The sequence below is a fragment of the Amphiura filiformis genome, chromosome 3 (assembly GCF_039555335.1).
Source record: "Amphiura filiformis chromosome 3, Afil_fr2py, whole genome shotgun sequence".
Taxonomy (NCBI): Eukaryota; Metazoa; Echinodermata; class Ophiuroidea; order Amphilepidida; family Amphiuridae; genus Amphiura; species Amphiura filiformis.
Genome location: NC_092630.1, coordinates 84944735 through 84960994, shown reverse-complemented (window position 1 = coordinate 84960994; position 16260 = coordinate 84944735). Strand labels below are relative to the sequence as shown.

Genomic DNA, 16260 nt, shown 5'->3' with positions numbered 1-16260 from the left:
AAAATTCAGGGCCAAAATAGTGTAAAATACAAAATTTTTCACATCGCATACAAGCACATTGTAACAATAAAGCCCTTTTTAGCGGATAATGGCGAAAATAGTGTAAAATACCATTTTTTTTTCGCGGTACGCGCGCACATCATCCCAATAAGGCCCTTTTTGGGAAGCTCGAAAACATACAGTCTCTATGTATTGTATGATGCAACTGCAAATTTTTTCGTCTGTGCCCCCAAAATTTTATTTTGCCCCCCTGACCAAGAAAGCTGGCTACGCCCCTGATGCTTAGAGTGTTACGAGTGATTATTTTCTTTTAAAATAGGTATACATTCCAAGATAAATGGATCTCCAACCTCAAATCGTGCATGTTATGATAAAAAAGTGCCAGTGCTTTTGTGAGATCACTTCTGTTTGATCCTAGGCCTACATCCATCTTAAATAGGCGCACCCCCAGGGCGCACGACAGGCGCAGGGTTGAAGTAAATAAACATCTAACTCTACCACACCTTCCACAAGAGTGAACTAAAAAGTTCACAATGTGCTTCAAATCACATGTCAAAATTTAGTGAAGTAGAGTGAGTCAGCTAGGGGGGCACATACCAACCATAATTGGGGGCACCCCACCCTCCGTTCCCCGATGATGCTACGCCACCTGCGAAATTAGGTGTTCTTTGCCTCCTCTCTATCAGGTGGCTATAAAACAAACAAATGCCCCCCACACAAAAACACTTCTGATACATAAAGAGATTACGAGAGTTACGAGACCGCGGAAGTTTTGATATAGCCAAAATTGCATGGACCCCTGAACGTCAACATTATACATACTAGATTTTGCGGTTCTCAGGTTGGGCAGTTCTCGTGATAGGCCTATCTCTAATTACCCAACACCTGTTAAGCATAATACTTGTCCTGACCTTTCAAACTACTAAGATATACGTCTCTCAATGATTTTAAAAGACACAACTTAATCAACTCTGTTTTGTAGCTGTGACGCTTACTTCGGTACCCATAATCTGAAAACCCATCGTTCGCCTCTTCCAAGCCCTGTCCTGCTACCACATTGGAGGACCCAAAAATACCCCAAAATTGCTTATGATGTTTTAATTAATATCAGAGATGTAAGTAACCCTGAAGAAAAAATACGGAAAATTGGGGGAAAAGCGCATAAATTTGGGCTAAAAAGCCCCAAAATGGGCTGGAAATAAAAGAAATGACGTAAATCTGGACTACAAAAAAACCCTGAATTCTGTAAAAATACAGAAAACTAACATCCCTGTTAATATGGATGTAAAGCATTCAAGTGTGCACCCCCACTGCCAGGCTGTGGGGATCATTGATGATAGTTACTATCATTGCCATTGAAGTTTAAGAGTACTATACCTTTAAACTTCAATAGCAATGCATCAAACAAAAACAAAACACAAATCATAGTATCAATCAAGTTTGATATGAAGTTTATTTATGAATTGCGCCTGCACAATTATAAAAGTGCATTATACAAATTACCATTTATGAAAGATAGAATAATTATCACATACTGCAGATAGGCACCATATGGAACATCATAGTTATTTTGTTCCTTTGAACAATGAAAGCAGCAGACTATAATTCCATTTATTTACATTGCAATTTAACATCTATAGGCAAATATATTTTGTTCATTCTTTGAGAGAGCTTTGGCTTTACTATCTGAAAATCAGAAATCACACACACCAGTAAACTGAATTTATGGAAAAGCTGCACAAAACAAGTTTAGAGATACTTTAAACCTGGTCTAACTTGTTTTGGGCATTACAAGGCTCTGTTGTTTTGCATTTCTTCTCATTAATTATGGTTTGTTCAGTTTATACAGAAAAAAGTAAAGGCCCAAACTACAACATCATGTAAATATTAGGCACACACAAAAAAAGACTGAGAAGTTTGCTTGTCCTTGCCTGTCTGACCCTAATCTTGAAATCCTGAAATGAAGTGATACAGTAGAGAAATGTTCCAAATCAGATCTATTTAAGCTTTTTTATTAAGTTAAAGTTAAAAAAATAAAATGAATGTACACCACCAACCAGCCATGTCACAGAGAGTGCAAGGGCATGAAAAACAACCATACCCAAAATATACCAAATTTGAATCAAAATATAATAATTTTCAATTATTTCTGTTCAAAATTATGATAATTTTGCCAAATTCTGGAAAATATTTGCAAATTTTAAAAGAATCTGTACTTTTTGGAGAGCATTAAAAAACACCCCATCTCTAGACCAGTAATTTGGCAATTGCAGTTATACCAAAAGTCTGAGTATGCACCATTGCACCCCAAATCTGCTGCACATCCACGTAATAACCATTCCACTAAGACCCCCTCCCTAGGGGTCTGAGTAAAATGAGCATGCCTAAATATGTTTAAACTTGGAAAGAACTGCAGCACTTAATAATAACAAAATAAGCCACCACACTTGAAGTCTCAATTTTATAGGAGCAGGCATACCCTTGTTTACATGCAAATCAATTTTACCATAAATTATCAAGCATGGAAACGGATCCTTTTTGTTCAATTGCTAGCACATAACAATCTGCGCAAATAGCAATCAGCATTGTTTGTATAAACTTAACATTATAGACCTTGATATCAACTCTTTGCAATTGTACAAACACTAAAAATACATAGTACTTACAGAACATCAGGTTGTAAAAATGTGAAACACTTGCAAAGATGACCATGTCATTTTGGAACATAAAGTGGGGATCACAACTAAAATGGACCAATTGAATTAAAACAATTTTTTATTTACAATGTTTTACATTATTACTTTGTTCACATATCTGATATACAGACACTTGATGTACCAGACATTGGCTAAAACTTTACTGAAAATATGAGATGTATTTTCAGGATTATTTATAGTTGCGATACATGTATATCAGCAAGATCTTTAGATCCCAACAAAACAACTTGCTACATAAAAGTAATGCATATAAAAGATATCACAAAATATTGGACTTCCTATATATTTAAGTGCGTATTTAAGATATTGGTAAAGCGTCAATAGTCATCACAATGCAAAAGTTTTGAAAATTAAGGAGCATAACTGCGAAATTGAAAAAATTTGAAAGAGCAAAATACCGACACTTAATCCTTTTTTTAACATCAAACTGATTTGTATACATTTTGCAGCTTGTAACTATAAAGCCCTTAATTTCTTTATCAGTTGCATTATAAAACAAAACATAATCAAGTGAAACCAATCTAGATAAAAATCCTCTGGCTAAATCCTCTTCTATTTGAGTCTTCATGAACTTCCACCGCCAGTCTGTTTCTTCTGCCTAACTTTGCGAGGAATAGGCGCAGATAGTTCATCCACTCTTGGAGTAGGTCGTGCATGGAGGGCACCATTAGACACCTTATAGGGGTCAAAGGTCTCATACTTAGATCTTGATTTTGGCCTTGCTAATTGTTGAATACGTAGTGAAGCAATAGCTTTCAATGAGGAGTCATCAACTGACCACATCACAGGCCTGGCGACTTGGAAAGACCGATGGTAACGTTTTGGTTCTGCTAAATTATCCAAGCGATCAGAACAGCGTGCATTTTTTGCTGATTTGGATATCTCAGGGTCCCATACATAACAGTCAAACTCCCAACTCTCTTTAACTGGTAGAGCTGAAAAAGTTTTTTCTTTGGCTAGTTGTTCTATTCTAGCTGAGCAACTTGCGGTTTGAGCTGCATCACTGACTTTGGTGCGTACAGCTCTATCAGGAACATAGTCTCTATGACAGTTCTTATGTCCAGCAAGATCCACCACACGCTGAGATGCTTCAGCCTTTTGTGCTGCTTGACTCACTTTCCATATTGGTGTTGGTCTGAGGGGAAAACAGATATTGGCAATCAATTTCAATAAAATTACCCTTAAGTATTATAGTCTTTTGATTTAATAATGAGGAAAAGAAATCTAGGAAAGTTAAGGGGCTGTGCAATAATAATGAGCCCCGGGGTGGGTAAAATAGAAAATTTTGCCTGCTCGCTGCGCTCACTATATCTTGGCCATTTGGGTTTGCAAAGTGGTATCTCAAAAATTTAGGGAGGGGCAAAGATTTTTGGCAGGCCAAGAGGGGGCAAATGATTTTTGGCAGGCCAAGAGGGGGCAAATGATTTTTGGCAGGCCAAGAGGGGGCAAATGATTTTTGGCATGCTGATGGGAAATTTTACTGGGGACTTCTACTTATTGCAAAAAAACAGAGCTAATTACTGATAGGTACTTTATTACTTTTGATATGAGGATGTACCACACAAATCTTAATACTAATTATAGAGAGTTTGTCCGTCTGTCCGCTGGCGCTATCGCGTGAGCTGAGCTATCGCGTCTTTCGCAGAGCGCAGTACGCTGTGAGTATCAACAGGCGTGTCGCGGAGTACCGACAGGCGTAGTGCGGGCATCGGAAAGCAGTACAGCGTGCATGTTCACATTTGTGTCAAGTTGGGTCTTGATCACAAAGAAGAGGCACAGGCCTATATCATAGTAGTATAAAAGGTCAGGGCATGTATATGGGTAACGGGTGTTTGGTATTTTGAGATAGGCCTATAATGAGAACCACCCAACCCGAGAACCGCGAAATCTAGTTATGTATAATTACTGTAGCAGGGGTCCAAATTAACATTGCTACCAATGGCTGATTACTCAGAATCATTGGCACCAATGTGGCTTGAAATGTGGGGGGGACATTCAACCAAAATTGTCAAAAGTGGCGAACAAAAAATGGGTCATTTTGCCGAAAGGTGCGGGACACTTCCTCCTGTCACTCCCCCCCCCCCCTGGATTGATCCCCATGCTCAGAATAGATTACTCACCTGTCACCTGTCCACTGTGCATTTACAGGTTTGGTACCACATAACTTGTCTTGCCAATCTGTTAAAACTATTAAAAGAATTGGGGAAAAAAGAAAAGAAATGATTACAAAATATTAGGTTTTAATTATTAAAGGAGTATATGATCCTAGCATCCTTTTTTTATGACATGTTAAAAAAAGGCTTATTCACAAAATTTCAGTTGATTCCAACGTTGCGTTTGTGAGGTATGTGCTCCACAGCCTTGTTCTGTTTTACAGAATATAAATAAAATTTGACAATATAGTTGCCAAGTGAAGCAATTTTGCACACAAATATTACCTTACAGAGGTTAATGAGTGATCAAGAAATGAATTTCCCAAAACCTTTATCATTGTCAAATTTGTTTAGATGCATTATTGATTTGATCTGCAGTGAGAACTTCCAGTTGAATCCAAACATCTTCTATGGAAGACATGACCTTTATCTCCAAACAGAGGGGTGCAGATTTCAAATGGAGTTTATACCCCAGTGAGGTTGAAGGAATCCCATTTCATCCCATTGCAAGAAGATGTCACAAAATGTACAAAAATCATGGTTTTCAAAGTACCCATTTAATTTTTGAGGACATCAATATGCTCTTTCATTTCTCATTATGCAAGGACTAAGAATAAATAACATCAACAGATAAGAAATAATTTTAATTTATTCCCTGATAACATTTTCAGATGTTTGTTTGTCTCTTATTTTAAATAAATGTACAATATGATATTCATCAAAATTAATGAGGGGTATACAAACAGGTGAGCTTACCAAATTGTGTTGTTCCTTCTGCTCCGGGAATTGGGGGTAACTTATCTACCCAGTAAACAGACCTCCTAGAGAGATGATAAAAAAATGGGGTAAATGTTAATCAATAGGAATGAAAAATAGCAAGGTACACCAGTTTGACGTGGGGAAACAAGTAAAATACAGACTAGACGGTAGACAGAGGGGGACAAAAACAACAACAAGGATTAAGGTTAATCAATATTTTATTATAAAAATACCAAATCATATGACAGACCCGAGGCTGATACAATTTGAACTAGAAGTCACATATATCCAATTTTTATTCCAAATGCACAGTTGATATGAAATCACAAATTAAGCAATTAGTTGGGAAGTTATAATTTTTAAAATACTAGTGGTAGAATGGTAAATTTGCTGATTTCTAGATATCAGCCTACAATTATATTCTGGAAAGATTATATTTTTATTTTGTAATGTAGACATCATTTTATAAATATAATAAGGCCAATTACAATTAATTCTTAGTTTCCTGTTTCCCGCCCGCGTCCAAAGTAGAGAATTGCAAAATATTTAATTATTTTATTTATATTTTGGATTTTCTCTTTAACTGTAACTTTTAATGACTACCATTTGCTACTTTCTGACTTTGATCATATCATCTATAATGATGAATAAACATAGAACCTAATTGTACCATTACTATGTATAAAATCAAACATAGTAGTGAAATAATTAAATGCATGCTCCTTGTCAAAATGGCTTGATGTAGGTTGCGACCACTTATTTTAAAATAAAGAAAATAAAAGATAATTAATAATTAATAATTAAAAGTCGCCTCATCCCTGGTTTTCAACCATGAAACAGGAAACTAAGAATTAATTGTGAAGGGCCTAATACTCATGTACTAGTAGCTACTAGTACATGTGTGATGCAGTTTATTCTTTGTTTATAAATAATTTGACTGTTGTCTAGTTAGTAAAATATTTGACTGTTGTAGTTTTCCAATTTACTCCTGTCACTATAGACAGTCTTGAAAAGTTTGCCTTCACCTATTTTAGGTATTTTGTTAATGCTATTTCAAAAGGAAAATGATTAAAATTTAATAAATTAGCAAATGGCCTGTGTATTGTCATGTAAACACGTGTACATACCTATCCTCACGGTATCCAGGCGGGAGTTGTTTGGGTGTCGATAGGACATCTATTCGCCGACCTGCAAAATGAAAAAGAAGCATTTGTTAATAGACCAAAATTTAAGAAAGAACTTCAAAACTTCTGAAAAGCATTCGTTTAAATCGTTTCTTTGCTCAAATTAGAAGCTAAAATCTTACTTTTTACAGCCGTTGCCATTCTGCTTCAGATCAAAAGTTGTTAATGTTTTCGCGAAGTTTTTGCCAGCATCCGCTTCTGCGTCCCAATCAGCTGGCCGTTGCTACGAATCTGATCACTTTGATGAATGGTTGTCAAGCGCCAAACACTTCCGTGTTTACGCTCATGAATAATAAACCTAATGAATATTCAGCTTTGTTTAGTAAATATCGCCCCATCGTTGTCCAATCAAAAACGCCGTTTCATTATCCCACGGAAGAGCCCACGGTCGGTCGGCCACGGTGCCACGAACGAAAGGCAGCAACAGGTGTCACTCGCCAATCAATTATAATTCAATAATTCCTGTGGAATTGTTTATTTGAATGATAAACGTGGAACGGGTCTCTGCATTTTGCCCCGCATTTTGCTTTTCAAGTTCCTTTCCAGATCTGCCAGAATGAAAATCTAGCATGCAGTTGAATTGATCGATCGAGCTAGCTGGTAAAGCTTGAACATGTTAAAGGTCAATGAGGTAAGCTTAAAATTCATTAATAACATCATTATCATATCACACTCACAGTCTAGACTGCGGAACTCAGTCCTCAATGATAGTCAGTAATTTATCTTTTGGTCATTATATGACTATCATTTGAGGACTGAGTTCTTACGATACATCTTTGGAGGTGCAGTTTCAGACAATAGTAGCTTGGGATTATTGGGGCAGAGGTTATCTATTGAATCCTTTCATGACCACTGAAGCATAGTCAAGTCTGCCAAGGACACTCCGCACGAATTGAAAGACCATGTCACTCTCGACAAAAGAATGCATGCATGTCAAAGGTCATACGACACCAATTTGGTGTTTGTTATGCTCCTCGAAATATGTACCTTAAGGTTAAACGTCAAACAACTGGATACAATGACAACGTATGGAAAAATATATTTTTGTAAACAATTTGAGGTCATTATCAAATTGATATGTTGTACAATTTGTACAGCTATCGAATCTACCCTATTACAAGCAAACGTACCTGTATGTAAAAAGTGCCCTTAAATACTGGACATCGCCAATATATTTATGACAAATTTGTGTCCAGAACACGAAAAGTGTCCAGACCTCACGCTTGCTCTCTCGGCTACAACAATGACGTAATCCATGTATTCCAGCGGTTCAAGCATAGCTAGACATGTCCACATTGCTTATTATAGAGGGTGACATTCAATCCAAAAAGTTGTGTCCACAGTATAGCTCACAGTCAATGGCTTAACTGTGTAATCCCCATAGGGAAATACAAACATTTGAAATTTGGACACCAGAAACTTGACGACGTAGTCTAAAAAGTGCTGGTACTTTATCCTTGTCCTTGATACAGAAGTCAGCATGCAGTGAAAGTTAGATTTCATAAAATAAAATCGCCTTTGTGTAAAATGGATCATCGTGGTAAAAAATGGTTCATTACATGCTTTTTTGTACAGTAAGTCAGTGTAAGGCATTGTCAATGATGGGCGCAGAAAAGTGCAGTTTTTTAAAAACAGACATTTGCCCATATGTCATGTAGTAATGTTATCAATGCGCGATTAATTGCAATATGCGCTCAAACTAGTACGCGGCGTGGCGCGCTATGTCCGCAGATTTGCGTAGCGCCATGATTGCGAATGTAATTTATTATTGTAATTCACTTTTGAATGTAATGTCCGACCGTGATGTCGTAAAACTATGGAATGGGAGAAAAGAGGAGAGAGGATGGAGAGAGGAATAAAAGGACTGTAACTAGTCTAAGAATTATGGTAAAACTTCGCCTGATGGTGTGATAATTGTGTGATTTCATAGTTTTATTAAGAAGATAAGCCGGCAGCGAACGTAACATGGTGGCAGCGGAAAAAGTAAATCTACAGGTACGCCATTTCCAAGAAATAGCCTATAACATATAAACATGGATGTATAACTTAATTCATTATGTTCTGGAGAAATGGAAACTAGTGTGAGATTATCATTGGAGAAGAAATTTATCACATTTATTAAGAAGATAAGCCGGCAGCGAACGTAACATGGTGGCAGCGAACGTAACACCATAACTTCGCTAATTTTTGACCTACAGACATGGTTGACCCCTCATTTTTTAAGTTAAATAATCACAGGTTTAAACAAAATAATTTCAATGTGAAATATCCTACTTGAAAATTTTGTGAACATGCCTAGCGTAGCTATGAATAATTAAGCAGATATGACGTATTTACCAACTCTGATGATGCGTAATGACCTGACCTTGTCAGACCGATGAGTTACATAGGTTTAATCCACCAGTCCCTTTACTGCTTACGCACGGTCATTTTATTCCGCCATGTTTATTGTTTCGAGATCAGGGCCAAGAAACTTAGGCTACACAACGTGCGCAGCTCTGACAATTTCCCACAATGCCTTGCGCATTTCCAGAAGAAGGCCTGGCGATTTCCCACATTTCCGGTAAAATTGTAAACAACGCCTGACGCTTCGATAGGGAAAATGGAGATAGCGAAGTCACATTTACATCAAACAGCTGCAAGAGTAAAACGTTCTGAAGGATCGGTAATGATTAACAGCTGGTCTGGTGTATTTGAAGTTCATATTGAAGTTTGTAAGTTAATGACTTCGTATGTTATGTGCAATAGATATTACAGGAACCTTAAATTGGCACGCTGTTCTGCAATATTGTCTGTCACTTCCGAAAATGTATGGGAGTTCTGGACATGTCACACCGGAAGTGTGACATGACCTCGCTGGACATACCTTAAGGTATGTCTGATCACAGTCACAGACACAGGATTATTATTTCAAGTGGAAGTCGTTCTACTTGAGAATAAAGGACTATGAATAGATGCAACAGGATTACCTACAGGATTATCTCAAGTTTATAATTCTGTTAACCCTCATCATGCATCCTCTCCTCTTCATGTCTTTCTTACAAGTTACATCTTCTAGGTATCCCACTTCCCAGGCAAACCTTACACTGTAGTTAACACATTTGCTAGTCAGCGAAATTCGCCTAGACCGGGGCCCAAACACAATGCATATTTACATAGAAATTTGAATTTTTTTCGAGAACAGGTCGGTGAAGGAAGTTATTGAAATTCCTGACAACACCTCCTATGACCAGCGGCATAGCGAAGGGGTGTGGGGCACGTGCCCTGGATGCGGAAATGATTGTGAAAACAAATTAAATGGGGTGTCCAAAAATATAACTCAACATAAAAAAGATATTGTTATGAATGTTGTTGTTGTTCAGATGTATGTTGTACATTGTTGCAGATGGATTCTTGAATGCTCTGGGCAAAAAAGTTTGGGTCAACAATTAATAATTTCTGGGCAAAAAAGATTTCAGTTAGTACATTCACAGGTTTGGGGTGCCATTTTGAATCCTTGCCTTGGGTGCCACAACCTTTAGCTCTGCCAGTGAGCAGGACAGGGCCAGGAATCCCCGGCATGGGCCCAAGGAAAGTGCAATTCAGTTACATCCCATGTTGATGTGGCGGGTCAATATAAAGGCCAACCGGCCGACACTAAGAAATTTGCATGGCAAAATGACCCGTCTCCTCCGCAGCCAATTTGATTCCACTCCATCAAAATCAAGCTGGTCACGGAGGAGACTACCCTCCTTTGTGTTTGTTCATTTGTGTATGGAGAGCCTTTCTTGGAGTCTATAATGACTTAGGCTATGCTCTCAGCTAGAGTCCGACGCTGCATTGTACTAGAAATACCTTTTCTGAGAAGAGCCAACCGGGAACACGTATTCATTTAAATATATATAGCATTAATGTAGTATCACCCTTGTGGCCCCTGTGCAGTGCAAAACCTTAATTCTTTCATTAAAAAGAAAATTAAAAAAAACACGGATCCACCTGTGCACCTATAAAATGGGCACAGAAATTTGTCTCAATTATGAATGGATTTTAAGGAACATACGGGATATGATGAACCATTGACCTGATGCCATGATAGTAGGATCTATTAGTCGTTTTATATACAATGTATATACCGTATTGTCATAATACCAATATTTGTCATAATATACATGTATAATGAGTAATATTTAGCATCGTATATGTGCAGTCCATATGCACAAACGAATACTGATCTTCATGATATTCAGGTTTTTGTACATCTCATGTAACATGTCACGTAGGAGGTCATACGTGTTGACCTTCATCTATTGTATTTGTTCATCTGTGTATGGAGAGAAGAAACGCCATTAAAACTCCATCAGTATTATGGCGTAGTTCATTGAACTCACCGGATTGCTATTCCAAGTACTTTGATAATACAGATAATAATGTACTAATGGGTTGAGGCAATTGCATTGAAAAACCTAATAAATTATTCATAACAGTTACGTAATCAATCGATAGTGCGGACACTTTTCTCTTGCAAACCACCAAAATTCGTGATCTTTTAGCGTTGGAAAAGAAACCACATGAATAGAGTGCCCTCTCAAGGATAGATGCTCTGTGTAAAGGCCTTCATTGGTAAAGCTCATTTTCAGGAGTCAGACCATATTTTTTGTACTACTTATTTTATCCTATCAGAAACTTCAAATAAAAAAAGTACTTGATCATTGTGCAATAATGCATCAAAAAAGGCCTTTGACTATTCATGAAAATTCATGTCAATATTTCTGAAAAGAAAGTATCTTAAGGGTATTTTCCTGGATCTCAGAAAGTCCATACTAAAGAATTCTTGAACAGTTAGGGTAAGGTACAGACATAAGTGTATCACCTATTGAACAAACTTTAGTGGTTTTTTTAAATTTGATATAATCAACCAATTTTGTTTTCTTTTAAATTTTATTTGATAGGCATGATTTGACATACAGAAGTAGAGGTAGCCAGCTGAAGACAACTTCACAATGGAAGTTGGGCTAGCTAATCGCTTGCACACAGGCAATGTATATAGAAGAAGTACTCCTGTAGTCAACAAGACGGCAGGATTGCTGGCTCAAGGACCTGAACCTCCTGACCCAACCATATCTCAACTGACTCTCTTCATATTGTGGATCATTGCACTTTCTATATGGGTGTTCCGCATGGTCAACGTTAGAAGTCCATTGTCATTTAGTGCGGTTGGAACAGAGGAGAAAGATGTAGAGTCAGATGAGGTTTCAGAAAAGGACAACAGAGATCAGCACTCAAGTACTCATCCTATTCAGAGAAAAGATGGCTCAAAAGGCTCAGCTAGTGATGCGGAAAATGAAAATTACAAGGAAAATGAAGAACACAAAACACCCAATGGTGATGTAGCAGAGAGTACTAAAGTTATATCAAAAAGCATCAGTCAAATTGAAACAAAGTTTTCAAAGGAACCTCCTGCTACTGGCGATAGCAACAAACCAACTCAATTCTCTAAAGTACAACCGCCACCAACTCTGGACAACTTTTTGAAGTATTCTGCCTTGTTAGGTTTAATCATGATGTTTTACTATGTGTGTGATTACTACCATCAGTGGCCTAGAGGAGAGAGGGAATATTCAAGGGATACATTTGGGTTTATGTGTGTTATGTTAGTAGCAGTAGCTGCCGTGTTTACCATCAAGACAACGCCGGATAAGCTTATCAACAGGTACTGTAACTATACCTTGTGTCACATCAAGTTTAGTAGTGACGTCAAAAATGTGACATGATCAAGGGGAATAAGTCACATGTTGACCCTGGTCGAAAATGAGTTTTACATAGGTTCCTTAAAGGACATTTAGAGCTTTTAGAAACTGAAACCCGTTTGTTGATATGACTTTCCTTTGCAAAGTTACGTCAATTTATCAATTGCTGAAAAGAATATTGTAAAACAAAAGAATTTGAACACTTTCTTTGCCAATATCTCAAAATCAATATTAGCGACATGCGACTCATTTCCCTTGATCGTGTCATAAATGTGTCTCTGTATGTAAGAGATCTGCTGCCTTTACAAGAAGCTTATTATGCTATGATTCCAAGTATGGCTTGCATGTTTTACTGCCGCCACTACCAACCTTGGAAGTGACAGGTGTAATTTACTTGTTTTAAAGATAAATTTATTCTCCATATGTGTAGTACCGTACTACAGTGCACATCAATATTTGGTTCACCTGTCTTCGGCCAAAAGTGATATACATTGTATATGTAAATGAAGAACTTTCCCTTTTCAATAGGCTGACGAAGTGATGTAATAATCGGATTAACTACCATAGCAATAGGTGAAAACAATTTTTAAATATGCCGCACTGCACTGGTACTTTCACACAGTACCTCTGCATAGAACCATATCATGCTGATCACTTGCACCTGTAAGATCAGTATATTTGACATACACAGGTGATGAATGCAACCTGCTTGTAGTGCAGCACGGTATATTCAAAATTGTTTTCACCTACATGTATGGTAGTTAATCTGATTTATTATGTCACTCCACCAGCGTATAAGGTCATTGTTGCAGGACACTAAACATGCTCTATTTTCACAGAAATTTGAATTCTATTTTCAGATTCCAAAATATAAATTGTTGATGGAAAAGTAGGAAAATGCTTTTGAAACAGTCATAACGTCATTGGTAGTGTTGGCTTAGTTTGTCAAGTTAGCTCAATCGATAAGGCGTTCGACTATGGTGCGAGAGGTTGCGGGTTCGAACCCTGGCGGTGCCTAGTACGCTCTTGTTGAAAAAATGACTTAGCTTGAAATTCCCCTGGACAAGGAACTTACTGCTTATTTGTCTCGTTGTAACCGGTACGAAACTCGGGGAGCTGATCCTGGTTGCGAAGGTTATTTGTGGAATGTCTAGGGTGTGCGCTCTTGAAGCAGCAAAGTCCCTGATTTGTTGTTTAATGGTTTATGGAATGATGTTGGGCCATAGCGGTCAGCGACAACCTGTAAAGTGTGCTGAGGCTTGTGGATCAATGTCTAGGCGTTGTGCCTGTGCGTAGCGCACTATAAATCACTGCGCTTTTTTTTTTTTTTTTTTTTTGTAAATATTAATGACCAAGTGATGTTTTTGTATGAACCCAGGGACCAGACTGAGGAGTGGAAAGGCTGGATGCAAGTTGGTTTTGTGTGGTATCACTACTTTGCTGCCAAGGAAACTTACAATTACATCCGACTCTTTATTGCTTGCTATGTCTGGATGACTGGCTTTGGTAGGTACTGCTTAACATGAATTATATCTGATTCTTTATTGCTTGCTATGTCTGGATGCAAGCCTCTACCATTTACCCAATGGTCATAACATTTTGGCTCCTGGTCTACACCAAAATCATAACCAGGCTCTACCTTTTTTTTCAAATAGAGTCTGGTACTGTGTGGTAGTTAAATTGTTTTTTGTATTTAATGTGTACAATTAAAAATTAAATGACTCCTGGCTCTTAAAAATGGCTCCTGGTTCACTAGATAATCACAGGACCAGGAGCCACTGTTTCCAAATGTGTGGCTTCTGGTCCAGATCTGCTTATTTCGAGGCTTGTCTGGATGAGTGGCTTTGGTAGGTGCGTAGAGAATAAGCGATAGGAATTTGTGTTTTTATTATCCTCTACCGTGTGATAGACAACAGGTGGGTAAAATATTTTGAGTAGTGGATGCCGGCAGGTGCAGCTATTCAATAACCTATTATGATATTTATAGACTTATTTTATTTCTAGGTTTATTTTAAAAGACTAGAAATATACTGGACCTTAAAAGGTCCAGTACATTTAACCAGTGTTATCCGTATACATGTAACACTACAAACCTGTAACATTTGATCTTGTGTGCTCTTCCAACAGGTAACTTTTCATTCTTCTGGGTTACGCACAGATTTCTCTCTATGGCGCATGCTCAAGATGTTCTTTCGTCTCAACTTCCTTGTCACAATCACCATGTTTACTACCAACAACCAGTATATGCTATACTACATATGTGCAATGCACACCTATTGGTTTTTCTCTGTGTATTTCTTCATGGTAATCTTCCAATCTTGGAACGAGAATCCATTACGCATGACCATCAAGTTTGCCTGCTACTTTGTGGCAAATCTCATCATCTTTGACACACCTGCGCGTGATGTCATCTTCAAGCCACTCTGGTTAATATTGTCATATGATGATTCAATGCATGAATGGGTGTTTAGAGCAGGCTTGGATCATTATGCTGCTTTGATTGGAATGATATGCGCATATCATTACCCAAATTATGAGCGTTTCATGAACTACCTGGATAAGCGTCATCTTAATCGTCATGATTATCTTCTAACTCTTGGAATCAAGTTATTTACATCGGGTTTGTTCCTAGCTGCAGTTATAATTTGGTTCCGCCACCTCATGTGGCGTGATAAATACGATTATAACGTTTACCACCCATACGCCATGGGTTCCTATTTTAGCGTATATATACTTTCGTAACTTATTTCCTATACTACGTACACATTATTTAGATCTTTTCGCGTGGTTGGGAAAAATCACCTTGGAAACCTATATATCACAATTGCATATTTACATGCAAGATGGTGCTAAAGCATTAATAGTTTACATTCCAGGGTATCCATTACTGAATTTTGCCTTAGCAAGCGTCATCTATTTATTGGCCTCATATTGGTTATTTCATATAACTATGACATTCAGTGCCTTCTTAATACCCAAGGATCACAAAAAACTTGGTGTGAATATAGTGGTAGGGGTAGTGATAATAGGTGTATGTGTATGTTTGGCTGTTGTGGTCAGGGAAATTGGTGTGTTATAATAGTACTGTAATATTGAAAACCAAAGCTATTACAATCCTGGCAGAAATTTGTTGCCATATCAATGCACTCGCCAGAAATAAGTATCAAATCATGATCTTTGTAGAGGCTATAATTTATGTAGAAATGGTGATGATGTTGTAGTCCCAATAAACAGTTGGGAAACTGGGAAGGATATGAAGGGCAATTTATGCTTTAGTGTGGCAACAATTTAATTCGGTCAGGAATGTAGGCTTATCACTTGTAGGCTGATCAAGTATTTTATTTATTCATAAATAACATTTCGTCATACATAAGTAGTATACTTTGATCAGCTCGTAATCGACGGGCCTTATAACATCAAATTAATATCAAAATATTTTATTTTGAGAATTTTCTTGTGACATTTCGCCAGAAGCATCGCAAAGTATTAATTCAAGTCCTATACTTTGTCTACTTTCTTTAAAACACACAAAATAAAGACCAGACAGGTCAACTTATAGCTCTCTTAATTAAGGTTGGTCTACCTTTTGGCATAGTGGTAAAAACCTAACATTTCCCGCCTATTACGAGCTGATCAAACTATAGGGTGCTTCACATCCATAAAACAAATCTTGGAACTAAACTACACAGATCAAGAGCTCTCAAAGTCGGAGCTTGAGATT

The 16260-nt window shown here is 37.5% G+C and overlaps 2 protein-coding genes across 2 annotated transcripts; one reads left to right on the top strand and one right to left on the bottom strand.

The window, feature by feature from the left end:
• Positions 1-2757: 2757 nt before the first annotated feature.
• Positions 2758-7064, bottom strand: LOC140149290 (sperm microtubule associated protein 2-like). The gene is made up of 5 exons (XM_072171553.1): positions 6936-7064; positions 6757-6817; positions 5627-5691; positions 4838-4904; positions 2758-3852 (listed from the first exon to the last, which is right to left on the bottom strand). Exons 1-5 carry the CDS (start codon positions 6952-6954, stop codon positions 3282-3284), a joined length of 783 nt encoding a protein of 260 aa, XP_072027654.1. The 5' UTR covers positions 6955-7064; the 3' UTR covers positions 2758-3281.
• A 4681-nt stretch (positions 7065-11745) lies between these two features.
• LOC140147790 (uncharacterized) lies at positions 11746-15885 on the top strand. The gene is given in 5 exon segments (XM_072169535.1): positions 11746-12502; positions 13918-14045; positions 14667-14689; positions 14691-15244; positions 15246-15885. Coding segments are annotated over 5 exon segments (1788 nt in total). The 5' UTR covers positions 11746-11792; the 3' UTR covers positions 15619-15885.
• Positions 15886-16260: the final 375 nt, after the last annotated feature.

Excerpts from the sequence above, each read along its gene's own strand:
- LOC140149290 (XM_072171553.1), bottom strand. Across the intron at positions 5,692-6,756 it reads CCTGGATACCGTGAGGATAG|GAGGTCTGTTTACTGGGTAG; the intron begins GTATGTACACGT and ends TCATCTCTCTAG. Across the intron at positions 3,853-4,837 it reads GCACAGTGGACAGGTGACAG|ACCAACACCAATATGGAAAG; the intron begins GTGAGTAATCTA and ends TTTTCCCCTCAG.